At 40.4% G+C, this 15760-nt stretch overlaps 1 protein-coding gene across 1 annotated transcript in view; it reads left to right on the top strand.

The window, feature by feature from the left end:
- Positions 1 to 15760, top strand: part of LOC140228753 (uncharacterized) — a 197728-nt gene that overhangs the window by 120290 nt on the left and 61678 nt on the right. Inside the window, exons 21-24 of the mRNA XM_072309029.1 lie at positions 261 to 391; positions 1687 to 1739; positions 1992 to 5628; positions 9652 to 9951. Coding sequence (XP_072165130.1) covers positions 261 to 391; positions 1687 to 1739; positions 1992 to 5628; positions 9652 to 9951 — 4121 coding nt within the window. The remainder of the gene's footprint in view (positions 1 to 260; positions 392 to 1686; positions 1740 to 1991; positions 5629 to 9651; positions 9952 to 15760) is intronic.

The raw sequence follows: 15760 nt of genomic DNA, 5'->3' as shown, positions 1-15760 counted from the left end.
AAACTATGTGGGAAGGGGAAGATGACACCCTAAAAAAAACACTCCTGCAGATGGACAGTATTTCAACTCTTGAAATACTCACTGAACACTAAAAATTTTCTGTTTAGATATTTCTTTAAGTTACCTTTGAGAAAAATATCAGATAGTTATAGAAATAACAACTACACATGGTACAAAGCAACTTTCCATGAATAAGAGGTAACTTGTAGTGTTTATTTTTTTTTTCTCTCCTTGTTCCCTGTAAATTGCTTGCCCCCTAGAAGGAGAATGTCTGCCCCTGGGTCTGGCTATGGATCAGACGAAGAGGCGAGGAAAGCCTACCGCAACTTTGTCAAGTCTGGACAGCTGCCCAGTCAGGGACTCGGTTTGGGAGCTCCTCAAGTACGGAGAGGTAAGAGTGATGGGGGACAGCAACCATGCCAAGGGGGGCCAATCAGTACCCCTCGGGTTGCACTCCTCCTGGTTAGCCTCATTTCTTCATCGTGCAACACCACACTTCTTTCCTCACTAATTGTTGACTCATCACAAAAGGACAATTTAGCTTTTATCAGCAGCATTGCCATACCATGTGTACTTGAATAGGTGTCTTCCTCATTGGACGGTGTTTTCATATGCGTTTCCCATATGCCCCTCATCATGAAATTTTCATAAAAGGTTTTGAACATTGGCTGTACCAGTAGCATTCCTCTTGAGATGTACAGCAATGGGTCCATGTTGGGAATGTGTTTGTGGATGGATGGATGGATGAATGGATGGATTGAGTCCAGGATGTTTGAACCTTGTCTTACCATGGAGCGGAGGTTGCAACAGAGGGGAGATATCATTAGTGTGAATGGGAATACATTCCTGCCTTGCATGTTGTGATTGACGGTATCAGTTGATGCCTCAAAGGCTCTGCCACACAGTCCCCAAAGGAATCTTGAAATGCCCTCCATAGATATTACTGCTTGTTAGATAGAAGACAAGAGCTTGATTTGCTTGAATGAATCCAAGGATTTGATTGCTGTGGCTGATGCATGTTGTGAACAATGCATGTGCAAGAATTGTTTGTTACTTAACCTTTTTATTTTGGGGAATGTGCCCAGGTTTTTGTCTCAATAATTTTATAATAGTGTTGTTAATTTATCAGAATTGGGCAATTTACTTGATGGGATTAAAGGAAATGGCTGATTAATATTGATTAGGAAGTGGTTGATTAACCTCTTTCTTATGGCGATCAAGAAAACATTTTCTGTCATGAGAGATAATCACTCACACTCTATAATGAAGCATCATGGGAGTGCATACATATTTCGTTTATTGATATCTGTGACTAGATGACGATCATGAAATATTTCAATGCGATTTGATGAATTTAGAAAAAAAAGTTCTGTGAGGAATTATTTGAGGAACTCGGGATATACTGGATCAATACAACAAACAAAACAAGAGAAAGGATAAACAACAGTAATAATATCATAGGACATGCTTTGGTCAATTATCCTACAAAAGGAAATTAATCAAGTGGGCAAAAAATATAGAAACATGCCACTAATTTCATTTCAACATGATACTAATGATTAGCTTATAGTGAGCATGAAGCAAGTAACTTCACTGTTCAATTTAACGTACCAGTGAGGCAGGCCATTTTAACAACACTAACCCGAACATATATGTTTGCCACTCTCTTCATTCTCACACATGCAGCCATGGATTTTACCTTTCCCACTAACAGCTCTCCAAAATTTGACACAAATGTGGTAGGAGCACGGATTGTGCAAGATTCATTGTGTAGTTTGCCTCCAGCAAGGTGTTCTGAAAGTGTTCCTTTGAGAGAAAATGGCACACCTCTCAAGGACTGTAAGGGAGAAAGTCTTATTGATAAGTTTCATAGCCTGGGTAACAGGAATTGTTGTTCTGAGTGCTATTGTACTAAATCATCACTATCAATGAATGCTGGAGACCAGAGTACACCAGCGTCATACACACTTTTGATGAGTGGATGTACACAGGAGATGGTGAGTGAAAGAAGACTCGCTACTGACAGTCCCTGGGATGCAAGTGACAACCAAGCAAATAGGGCAGAAATCAGTGGAAAGCATAGATTCTGGCTCAGCAGTTGGCCATGTTGTCGGCAGTCCATCACAGCATCAGGAAGCAAGGCAGTGCCAGGACTTCCTTCTGTATTCAGGAAACCCAGGCTGGACTTGGGAGGACACCCATTACCACAGCCAATGCCTGTGATGCCCAACAGAGGGAGTGATGACATTGATGGCGCTAGCCATCGGGAGGTAACCGAAGATGAGGACAGAGATGTGGAGAAAGAGACCGGTCGTCTCAAGAGTCCTTCAAGGCCAAGCCGAATCCAGTACCGCATCAACAGTAGCAAAGCGAAGAGCAAACACAGGAGGGCACACTCAGCATCAAAGGTTCTGGAAGAAGAGAGTGGTAAGAAGCAGAAGCCCCCTTACAAACGATCAACGTCAGCCAATGATTCTGGGGCGAGGGTTGTCAGATCCGTTGCAGCAGATTCGGAATCTTACCAGCGGTATGCATCAGGCATCCGCCAAGCATCACAACGTACTGAGCGCTACCAAGACCTGGTCAACTTCTATGCAAATGTCAACAAGCACTTGGCTGAAAATGAGAAAAAGAAGGCCCAGACATTGGCTAAGAAATATCTCCCCTCTTCAGCTCAGCTTGAAAGGTTTTACAATACTCTTCACCTGTACATGGAAATGGAAATGGCGGCAGATCATGGACACACCATTGTCAATGATCGCTTTGATGAATTGCGCTGGTCTGTAGAAAAGGAGAAAGGTCTCCAAAAGAGAGAGCAGAACATCGATGATCTGCACAGCTTCTACACCAAGCTAGACTGTGGCCTGTGTGTGGATGGGAAGAGCAAGGAGAGGCTGGACAGACTTAAGATGAAGAGGTTTGCCGACAAGAAGAAACACATGGCCCAGCGGGAGATTAATGTCAGTGAGCTTCACAAGAGATACGAAGGGATAGCCAGTGGAGACAGCTCTCGAGAAAGAACTTCACGCAAGGCAGTGTCTCTGCCAGCAACCCCAGTGAAACAGTTCAAACCATGGCCCTTCAAAGAGGAACCAGACCTTTCATCAGATATCTTTCCCCCCATTCGACCACAGTCTGAAAATGACAAGGGAGATGGACATTCATTTCAAGGTCTGCATTACAATCAGGGTAGTGCCAGTGTACAAATAAACATTCAAGACACAGACTTACATCCACATTCTACTCTGCTTTCAAATGATCCGAACTTTAGTGCATCAAAGTATAACAAAGTTATTCATCAGGAAGACCTTCTTCTTATGCCTGCATTGGTCAAAGAGAAGGTGGATGCAGTCAATCAAAGTCCAGGGCAGAGTTATGCCAAAGCACCCTGCACTGAAAACACAAACGTTGACAACAAACATTCAGATCATGTTGATCTGAATGTGGAATATGTTTCACCTTCAGATGTTGAAAGTGTTCATACCGTCTGGAATGACAAGGAAGCTTTAGTGGTATCTGTTCAAAGTGGAGAAGAAGGAAAAGCGAGTGAAAGGTTTTTAAAGGACAGTGCTGCTCACCGTCGCAGGCAATTTTCAGAGGAGACTCGCAAGGACAGATCTGGCAGCAGCGATAGCAGGAAATACCAGTCAAGCTCATTTGACCAGGACTGCAGCCCTCTCACTTCACGGTCAAAACCAGTCAACACTGCGGCAGTGAAGCCATTCCAGTGGTCTGATGATAAGGTTGACTCTACAACCAGTTCTGATAGTCCAGTCCCATCTGCCCAAGCTATTAATTCCCCTACTTCTCCTGATGCTGGGGTTAGACAAAGAAGAGATTTCAATCCAAGGCCAAGGCCCTTCAGCAGTTCCCATATGGCTGAACAAAAATCTCCAAAATCTGGTCACTCTGCCATCAGTCAGTCGCAGGCTAAGACACCTGAAATTCCCCAAACATTTTCACCCGATAAAGGAACTAGTCTAGTAGTGAACACATGTGCCACCAATAGTGATATTGTTCAGAGTTCTTCCCTGTCCCGAAGCAATCTCAGTCTTCCGGTAAGATCTTTGAGCACACCAGAGGGTAAAGTCACGCCGTCTGTAGTGATTCGCAGCCCAAGCTCAGAGGAAGATGAATGGCTGGAGACTTACGATAAGGTCAAGGATTCCTGGGAGGAGTCCATCTCTGCCTATGAGGCCAGGCAGCAGGAAGGGGATCGTGAGAATGGGAGCAGCCAGAATGACGCCAGCAGTGTCTTCAGTTTTGGGGGAGCAGAATGCGCCCAGACGTCAGATCTGAGCCACTGGAACATGGATGATGATCTTTTGACACGATCCCTGCCCCGGAATTTTAAGCTGAACTATGGGAAAGGGTACTCCAAACTTATTCGACAAGATGCCAATGTAGACAGTGATGCCCCTGGATCGTGGGAAGTGTTCACAGAGCCGCAAGAGGATGAGCTGTATCGTACAACACCAACAACTTGTCTGCCATTTGACAGGACAAGACCAGTTGAAACTGACATCAGAATACCAAAGAAAATTGTGCAAGAGGAACACATGGTCAACACACTGCCATTCACTGAACATCCATCAGCTGCCTTGGTGGATGGGGGGTCTCTAGGCCAGCAGAAAGCATATACTCCGGCAGTTCTCCAAGATGAATCGCAGAAGATCTCTTGGAAGACAAAAGATCCTCCAGTTGAGACAAGCAGTGTCAAAGTTATGGAAAACGAGCAATTCAAGAGAATTGAAGCAGGGTCAGCATTACCTGTATTGCCGCTGGGGAAGAGCAGCAGTATGTCTCGATTAGATACTCGAAGCAAGCAACACAATCGCAAATCAGGCAAGAAAGGACCACCACCTCCGTATAACCCAAACTGGTCCAAGAAACAGCAGTCACCAGCAACTCCATCCTCAACAAGAAGAACAGTTACTGATCACAACTTGAAAGACAATTCCAGGTCACTTCCTGGACATGATTCTCCAGTGCAACCTCAGCCTCATGAAATGAAAGATTACTCTGTTGCCATGAGATTAACTGACACAAATCCAAGGATGACTAGTCTTCAAAATATTGGGACAAACAGTGGCACCCAATTATTGCCCCCTAAAAAGGGTAGTAGACATTCACAGTCACCTCAGCAACATGAGACTGGGCCTACAGTTAAGCGTCCGTCTTCATTCAGGGGCCAGGATAGACCAGATGGGGTAGGAGACGAGGATCGAAGCTCGAAGAAGAGTTTACGGGATGCCCAGAATTCTCATACACCCTCGCAGGTCCCAGCAAGGTCACAAATGCCAAAGCGGCTATCAGGAGGCGAAATGAGGGAGTCCATTCCCACATATGTTCAACATGGCAAAGACATGTACCCAGTGCCGGATAATAATGGCGATATGTATAACCCTGGCTTCCCATCTCAGCCATCTTTCATGGTGGTCAGAAGTAGGCAGCTACCACCTTATTACGCCAGACGGGAGGATAGGGTCTATGACACATTTCACCATCAGACTGAACAGCCAAGATCGCAGCAGCAAGCAAAGTTTGTTGCAGTCGATGACGACACTGGGGAAGCGTACTACAGGGCTTCTCCGCTTCCTGACCCTTATATGGATTACAATCATAAAGGTATCAAGCTGCAATTGTCAATTCTTATTCTTTTTTCTATTTCCCTCTACAAGCTGGTTCAGTGCTCTGTCTATCTGAGAAATTTTACCAGCTTCCCTTTGGGAGAATTTCTACACTTTAGTCCATCATCTAAAAAGGTTTCACATTGATGTGGCATATACACTGTGTACTTTTATTATACACTTTACAGAGTGGACATGAACCAAGATGGTAACTAAAATCAGTGTCCAACTGTGTTCTTTGGTATCATCAAGAGTTCATATGCCTCTTCAACCATAAAAACCAAACATATCTATGAAGCTGTTAAAATTTCTGTTTCGGTGTTTCTCATTCACCATCAAATTCTTGCATGAGTGTTCTCACATGAGCATCACTGTGGGATCCAGGAAATTTGTGCATTTCCTTTCCAAAAGCCCCTCCATTTTTGTTCATTTTGTTTTAAAGGTGCACCGCACTGCGTAAATTCCAAGAAGCTTTGTACCACCTCTTGTGATCATTTGTGCCATGTGAACTTCGACTCTTCTCAGCAAGGTGTTCACTTGATGTGTGCTCTTTGTTTCCTAATTGTTCACTCACCATGGTTGTCGTCTCATTGTTGACCTACATGTACCTGGTCGTGGGTTGAGTCTTTGTGGGCTCCGTCCCATGTGACTGCCCAAATATACAACATTTGACAACCTAGCAAGAACCACAGAGAACAGGAGATGAATTTCACATGTTTGGTGCTAATGGCGCTGCAGTGTAAGTAGGGAGGCATGCCAGGGTGTGTGATGCCAGCCAAATACTATTTATTTATTATTATTATTCTTTTTTTACTATTGTGCTCCGCATACATTTGTGGGTTTCTTGCTTTCTGCGGGAGGCTGGCAACAATTCAATGTAGATAGAAAGTATTATCCTTTGATAAGCTGAATGAATCCCAAACTTCTCTTTCCCGTTCTGAGCCAAAGTGGTTCCATTAAGAATGAATTCAAATACATGGGCATCTCAAAAAAGTCAAATCCAACCCCAACTTCCTTCCTGTTCCAGAAGGTCTGACCTTCTATTTTGGGGTCAGCGCTATTTTCTTTCCTGGATTTCTTCTGGCTCCACCCATAATATGCAAGTCTTTTGAAAAAGATGTTTTTGCAGTCCTTTATAGATGGCTATCTTCTCCCTTCTTTGCCAAATAGCTGGTCATTTATTGCTGGTCAAAACTCTTACTTGGTCCCTTGACTGTAGCTCTAAGGAACTCAATGCGTAGAAATCTCAAAGGTCTTTGTATTCTGTATTTAAATCATCTGATAAGACTTTAGTTTTATTGAACAGCTTGTACAGCCTACCTTTCTTACTCTCGATATGTCTAACATAAAAATCTTTATGTTTTTGTTAAGTATTATTTTCATTACTGTTTTATCACAATATCAGTATATAATACAGATGAGTCCACAAATGCATCCATGCTGCTTTCCTTACTTTTCTTTTTTTAGGGCCACATTAAACAGTTTCTGCCCTCAGATATCTGCAGTCCCAATTATATTTTACTTAGCCTCTTCATGATGTAGGATGCTAAGGCCGTAAATTTCCTGAAGTTATTATTATTATTTTTTGTTGTTGTTGTAACAAGTGCGTTGCATTTTTCGACAATGTGGCTTACCTACAATTGTATTTGTTTCAAGAGATTATGTCATGTATAAGCCAGTTCGGAGTTAGCTCATGTCCACATGGGTACAAAAGACATTTCTTTTTTTCTCAATTAATTGTAGGCACTTCACTTCTTTACAAAGCGACATGATGCATAGGCTTTCCTGACAACAGTTTATGGAATTCATCAAGCACGTTCAACCAAAGATCGATCACCTTGCATAGACCAGCTGACCAGAATGGTCCATATATTGCTGCTTGGGATAGCATTCATGTCATTATTTTGCATTGAATGTATTAACGATCTTTTTCTGTTGATGTTGCCAATTACCACTTTTACTATAAGGTGGATGTGCTGGCAAGCACCATTGATGAGGATTACTTGAATAATCATTACATCACAGATGCTTATCTCAGTGAATTTAAAAACCATCACACCCTATCGGTACAAATGACCCTTTCCTGTTCATATGCAAATTGGAACCCCAAACTGGCTTATTCACATGTGGATTAGACCTGTAACACATAAACCAGCACAGATGCTGCTGTCCTTTTGGTCCAAGTGTAAAGTTGGTGTAAAAGCCAAAATGAAAATTATCTAAACGCTCTTACCACAAATAAAGTATTTTCAGCTTGATGCAAAATTTTTACAAATATTGCTGTCTTATTAATCCAAGTCCTGTTATCTATTGCGAAGAAAGCAAAAGCTGCAATGTGTATGTGTATAGATGAGTCTTTATTCCTGTATTTATTAACAACTGATTTTCTTTAATTCTATATTTCTAATCACTAATTATATTCTTGGTCTCCCCATTGCCATTAGATAAAAAAACAATATCTATTAATATTGTCATGCCTGAAAAGGTTTCTTTTGTGAAGATAACTCACATTCCATTGATATTAGTGATGTACATGTATTCTAGTCCTTTCCAACTTCACTGAAATTGTGGGGATTTACTTTAATGTTTGTGTTAACAGTTCTATTTTGTTACTAATGGCAGTAAGTATAAAACATGAAGTGTGAAAGAGGAAAGTATTACCAAGTTTGGCTATAGTGTAGGATTTGAAACCTGAACTTTGCTGTAACAGAACCTGCTCATTTAGAATTCAAAAGGAATATCCAGTCCCATATACTAACACATTTCCCGCTATGTGGCAAGTACGGCTAAGGTGCATACATTTAGATAAGATTTTCTCAATATTGACTGTGCTGAAATAGATTAGATTGATTTGGTTTAATGTTCTATGGGTATGATCTAGTGCATTTCTCTCTATTTCTTGTGCATATCAAATTTTGATTATGCATTGAAGTATTTCTTTGCTTTACATATGGTTTTTAAGGGAGAATAAATGATTCAATAGAGATGTGAGAAGATGTTCAACCTCTCACATAAAATGTTTTATTCCATATTGACAGACCATACACATTTCTATGGTTCACATCAGCACTTTTTATTCTAGCACATTGTTCTTTATGGCAGACCAAACAATGCACTAACCTTTGATGTTCATTATAGCACTGAGTGATTGTATCAAATGGCAGATTTTGTTGCTTTGTTATTTTGGTTATTTTTTTCTCCTTTTTTTTTCAATGTTAGTAATTGTTACTGTGTTTTCATTCAGTCAGTGTGGTGGTACTTTGTGTGTTATATGTACTTGAGCAATGCTCTATAGGCACAATGGGGGTAAAGCGGTGCATATGTCACATCGATAATGATGTGTGTGGTGTGTGTCTGTGTGTCTGTTGTTGCGTGTGATGTGCAAACTGTCTTTGTCTTTGTCTATTCTGCATGCTGCATTGCTAGTGCTCTTGGTGTTTTGAAAATGTCCCTTGTGCTTTTCTTGATATTTCCACCCAAATTGCATGAAAAGTGCATGTTTTAGTGAGTTTTGTTGCTTGCTTGTTTTAAATGCATCCATTATTTTAAGTTTTATTTGAGAAAGAAAACAATAAAAAAGCATTCTCATGTGCAATGTAGTGAAAGTCATAGAATAGTCATGTGTGCATATTCTGCATGACATTGCATTGTCTTATATTGAATTGCTACTACATTTACCTGCAGCATCTTGCATTTTTATTCATCCTTTTTGTATATCATCAAACATGACATACATATATGCATTCCCCAACTGAATTGAGCACACAGTTGAAAAATATACAAACCCTCATAACAAGATTTGTCAAATCTCAAATTCTTGGCCAAATCTTTGACAAGTGCATTCAACCCCCAGTGTTTAAAGCACTATCAAAAAAATGTTAGCATGGTTGGAATGTTGGTTTCAAAATTGTAGACACATCGATGGTGAAAACACATACTGATATAGAGTACCTGTGCATCTCGTAATGTATGTGTCTATATACCACGCCCCCATTTTTGGTACTAATCTAACCCCTAACAGAAAACAAGCCCTACACAGCGAGCCCCACCCAGTCATCAAACCACTCTCCTCCACACCACTACCACCAACCACCTCCTCCATCATCATCATCTCCATCAACGCCTCCGTCACATGGTCTCCCGTCCCCCGTGCGGTCGTGGAGTGTAAGCGGGAGCACGGTTCCCACGGCAACTGCGGTGAAGAGCTCCTCTCTCCCGCGGAGTAGCCTGCCGAAAAGGAAACAGCGCTATAGTGAGGGGAGCGGGTTATCTGCTGCTGAGCGGCTGGGGATAAAGACCCCGCCCCCTTCCAGACTTTCAGGTGCATGCTCCATCTCATTTCCATCCCTTTCAGCCCCAAACGGGGTTTGGCCCCCCTCCCAAAAAGCAATTTTGTAATCCCTTCCTTGGACACACTTGGCAGTCTTTTGCACACTGGACTTTGGTTCTAGTCTCAAATCAAATCTGTGGTTTCCATTTTTAACATGATTAGCAGCGGAAGTGGAAAAACTGTCATTCTTATTAGTCCTGATGCATGAATGCATATATATCTAATTAATGTGTATATTCCCTCCTACTGATAACCGTGGTATATCATTAATGTCTTCCCCTCCCCCTCCCCCCAAATAAGCCCAAGAATGAAAAGGAAACAACAATAAACTTTATATAAGACAAGTATGATAATTTGTTCAATATCTAAAAGCGCATTTACAATTTGGTCACTGTTCAGATGGCGCCTCATAAAATGATGGCAGAAAAACCCCTTACACCACCCTAACAGCTTTTATAATGGGGGGGGGGGGGGGGGGGTTTCCTTTTTTTTTTTTTTGAAAATGCAGAAAGCAAGCCCAGTATTTCAACTCTGCTTCATAAACTTAAGATGCATTTTTTTTAACTCATCCCCCTGGAAAACTCACTTTGTCCATATTTCTGCATAAAGGTTACTTACACATGGGTTTCTTACAAATTCTTTCCCTGGTTGTATATCATGATTTTTTTTTCCAAGCTTATTCTGAAGATTTTATATTGTGTTATATATTTGTTCTTCATGCCTCATGCTGTACTTCCAAAAAGCCTATATATCTATTATGTCTTTGTTTAGTTGCATAGAAGGCAATGCTTTGCATATTTACTTCTGAAATTGTTTATTTCTCTGCATAAAACAACTCCCAGGAACAAAATATTCAAAGAGAATTGTTTTTTTCTCATCATACATCTTTGTTCAACAGATCTCGGCAGTCTTTATTTGTGTGTAGTATGTACTGGTTTTAGTCTAATTCACCAGTTTAAGTTGTTGTGAGCACCTTGGCAATAGTGGAATTTATGTGATGATACAGACCCATCCATTGTTTAGCAATATAATACAAAAATCACAAAGACCTTTGATTCAGTCGTTTCTTTACTATGTTATAACATGGATTTAGAAATACTGGACTACTTTTGGTGCCACTATGGAAGAGTTCTAAAACAATTTCCCACAGTGTGCTTTATGTAGGTCTTTATATCCGTTATATTTTAGAGTTGTAAACATTCTACATAGTATTCTGCTCTGCATGTATATGTTATCTTTTTGTTTGCACCATTAGAATTTGTCATTATTGGTATGCTACTGTATGTAACTGTTCTGTGCTATACAGGAATGTGTAATTTATCACCTTATGTCACAGTCATTATTTCTGATGCATTTTTCAAGCATGAAGCATGATTGCCATGCTTTCATTTTTCCCCCCCATTTCAATTCATACCTTTGTATATTAAGTTTTCATGTTGATCCTCCTTCCCCCTCCCCCGATTTCATTTGCTCCACAGGTGGAATGTATCTCATGCTGGATTTGTGCAATTATGAATTTTGTGCTTGGAAGAGTGTGACATTTCTTAACTTGAAATTCATTGATTTTGTATTTTGCTTTCTTTTTTTTTGTGTGTGTGATTGCTATAAATGAAAAGGGGGGAATAAGTGGAAAATGGGTATACAAAGATAAGTCACTTATTAAGTGACTTTTTGCTGCAATCTATGATTATGTTAAACCCCATCTCCTGTCTGTTTTACAATTGATGTATCTTCTGGGCATCTTGATTTTTTGATCAACGTATGTGTTTGTGTTATTTGCTGTGTTGCCTATTTTTGATGTTACAGACTGTAAATTTAAGAAAAAAAGAACTCTGAGTGAGTAACTGTGGTTTTGCCAATTAATTTTTTACACCCTCTTATTAATAATCCTATGTACTACTTTTCATTTTTTTTTTTTAGAGTTTGTGTATGTATCTTGCTATGACTCGTGATAACACGTTTAAATTGCTAAATTTTGGTGTTTCATGGCCTTGGCATATGAAAAATTGATATGGGGTGATGTGCCAAGTAAAGGAAACAACAGAATATTGATATATGTGCTGTGGGTATGGACTAGTCACATGGACCCAGACCAAATGAATACATGATAGAATGGACCACCAAGCAGTGAGGAACACCTGTTAAAATCAACAATTCCCGATGTGGATGAACATTGACAAGTGTTATCATGGAAATGACTGATGAATTCTTGCTTGAAACTTGACTACCCCTCACAGACTTTGTGCTGATTTCGATATCAGTTTAATTTGATCTTGTCTCGGATTTATCTCGGATAAATATTGATGTGGACAAGGACCATTGAATATTTGTGTCCATGGAGTAACCTTACCAATCAGCCTTGGTCATGGAATGGTGATGAGGACAATACCTTTGCTGTGTGAGTCCGAACAAGTACAGTACCATACAATGCTAGGACTGCTGGTTACTGCCAAGACACACTGATGTGGACACCAATCAAGGAATATACATCTATGTATGTTAATAAAGAAAGAACTGAAACTTGGACCAAGTACTGTATGAGCTGAAATTTTCGCGTACAGATGTTTTCGCGAATTGCAACAAGGAGAACATTCTCACGTGTTGTTAATTTCGCGGTTGCGAGGTCTAACTGTGCTTATCTGTTCGCACATTGTTTTTTTTCGCGTTGTTATTTTCGCGGTTCAAAGGCTATTCGCGAAATTCGCGAAATTAAAACCACCGCGAAAATTTCAGCTCGTACAGTACATATACAAGGAATATTGGTGCAATGAAGGATCAGGAGGAGCTAGAGAAGGTCAGGACTGCATATCGTATAGTGTAGTTGGCTTGGACAGCAGATCATGGCGAAGGAATAAAAGTGTGGACCTGCCAGGACACACCCTTTGCAAGAAGAAAGAAGTGCTGAGCATGGATAGGACAAGGTCAACATAGTCTTGTATGGTCCAGGGACAAGCAGTCAACAGGCATGCACCCCTTGCATGTGTGACTGATCGTGGACTCCAGTGCATCAACAACGGAAGTGATTTGCATCCACAAAATTAATTTTCATCTCATCCTATTGAAGAGGGTATAAATCTTGCTGTTCAGGAATCTAATAATGATATGTATGTGGAATGAAATAAGTATATCCACTGAGTAGGAATAGTTGTTGGTTGCAGGGTATCTACACACTGCATCCAGGTAATGAATGAACTATAACAGGTATAAAGGCTGTAGCAACATCCCGTGCACTCAATATTACAGACAGTGTGTCATAGTATCCTACCATGTGTATATAGAGTTATGAATGCTTATTATTTGGAGCATGGGTGTCGTACAGTGCATAGCTGAGTCATCCATGCTTGAATGTGAGCTTTGATGTTTCATTACTTGAAAGGTGTCTGCTGCCCTCATGGGTTGAAATGCAAAGTGCAGAGACCCCCATGAAAGTCATGTGATGATCACAATGCTGGGATATTGATTTCCCTGTAAGACTAGCAGTGTGTTCTAATGTGCATATGTGGGGAATGTGTGTCCTTGCCCTCCATAGATAGGCCACTGTAGGGGTACAATTTCTGCATTGGAAGCTGCATACATGCAGGGTGTGTAACTTTTGGATGAATTTCAAATGTGTAAATGGCAAATACTGGTATGGATTTCTAGGAGAGCAATATCAGCAGAAAGGCAAATTATCTCAAGCATTGAGAGAAGCTCTATTGCCTTTTGAATGACACTAAGTTATACACCTTTCCTTCCAGTAGGATCTGAATCTGTTGTCTCCGTTACTTTCATCATCTGTACAATATTTCTATGTTTTACAGATTTAAATGATCAGTAACTTGTCGCTTCCTTTATATTGCCATAAAATCGGTCAAGTGTGTTATGTTCTTTCACATCATATGAAAAACTGAAGAATTCATTATTTTCATAAGTTGTCAGAAGAATCTTTTTTTTGCCTCTTTGGTATGAAAAATTTTTTTGCATATTATTTTGTCACATCATGACAAAACTGGCTTATTTGATTTTTAATACTGACACTGTTTTACTAGACATTTTGTCCCATACTTGACTGATCTTTTGGTTATTCTTCAATTTAGTGATTCTAAATGCCAGTCTCAAACCTGAGGGAATATTCTCTTCTGTCTGGAAGTGTGATATCAGTTGTAGGATGGGTATGGTTTAGAGGTCTAGTCCACACTAAGAAGGGGATGAGATATTTTTAGAAGGGTTTTGAATTATGGAATTAATGCAATGTATCCAAAGTAAGGGACTTGTGGATAAGCAGAGGCAACAACCTGCTTCACTTCAGTTTTATACAATTACCCTCAAGATTTCAAGTTGCTGAGACGGAAAAAATAAATAGCAATTTGAAGTTTTGTATAAGTAATACTGAAATTGTTATTCTAATACAAAGCACTAGATTTGCCCTAGTGAAGTTTCAGTGGTGGTTATATAGGCTTACTGAGCGCTGTTGAAAGGGCTTGTAAGTGGAAACACTTAGCTGAAGATTTTAGTGTGAAGATTATCTGAATATATTTCCTTGTGTTTAGGCATACTTTTCTGCACATACTTCTGCTTCAATAGTGTAATTTTGTGCATGTGAGGAAAGCAAATGAAGTTCAGTACCATTAGTTTATCAGTGAATTAAAGGGGCCCATACTTAATTTCACTCTGTCTATTGGAAGTCACAAAACATATATAATGAGTGTGTCAGAATCTCAATGCATTTGTTGTGTTGTGGACACTGACTTATGAGTTGCTGCATATCAAAGAAATATCAATTTTTTTTCTTTTACTCCACAAGTGTATTCAGCAAGCCATGCTTTATCTAAGTGTAGTGATAAAGTTGTATTGGATCTTAGAAGTTCTATGTCTGCAGGAATTTATTAATTACCAGTAGGTTTTATTTGGGGAGATAGTACATATTAAAGGAAAAACCGAAAGATACATTGTAGATTAGTAGTTCACTAATGCCTGATAGTCTATCCTGATGCCACTGCAATGCCATATATGATGAATGCTCTGGGCCATAAACGTCTGTCCTTAGGTAACATCTGGTTATGGAATCGCTGTCACTCTCTCCGCGAGCTAATTAAAAAAATGACAATGTGATCTGCTACATGGTGCAGTGTTGGCAGAGGTACAGGGGTTACTGGGGTATAGAGGCTTGGAGCAGAATGAGAGAGAGCCTGTATGGCCACTATTACAAGCTGGACAACTGGCCGAAAGGTTTACGCAGAGCATGTAGCTTTATGCGGGCTTATGTCTGAGGCTTATACCAGACCAGCCCGCAGGGAAGAACTGCCTGGATATTGCATCAAGCAATTTTGATTGAGGGTGGGACTGATGAAGCACGATAAGTAAGCATTACCACTGGCAGCCATTAGACAGCTGAATATGAAACACTGTCATTTGTTCACCACCACTTCTTGAATGGAATAGGTGGCACCGCACTGGAACAATTAACTTCGCGATTTTGTTGTCAGAATCTATGGTATTTCGCCCTGCTACAAGACTGATCCAGGTGCTCAACAAAGCATTTACAGGCGTGTCCTACGAGTGCGGGGGCTCTCCCATTGTCTGTGTACCAGTGGTATCATCCCAGGTGGCGACGGTGTCAAATTCCATGCAGCGCTTTTAGCCGATAGCACTTATCAGATGCATTCTTTGATTTGGGAAACGCATGTGAATAGCCAAGGTAAAGATTGTCTTCTTGTTATTAACAAGTTTATTTAATTGTTCGTTTTCTCATATGTGGATGAAAGGGTATTAATGCATCCTTTTCAAATGACAAAGAACTGTTCCCCGATTCTTGCTCATA

The sequence above is a fragment of the Diadema setosum genome, chromosome 5 (assembly GCF_964275005.1).
Source record: "Diadema setosum chromosome 5, eeDiaSeto1, whole genome shotgun sequence".
Taxonomy (NCBI): domain Eukaryota; kingdom Metazoa; phylum Echinodermata; class Echinoidea; order Diadematoida; family Diadematidae; genus Diadema; species Diadema setosum.
This window is presented reverse-complemented; position numbering and strand designations above follow the sequence as displayed.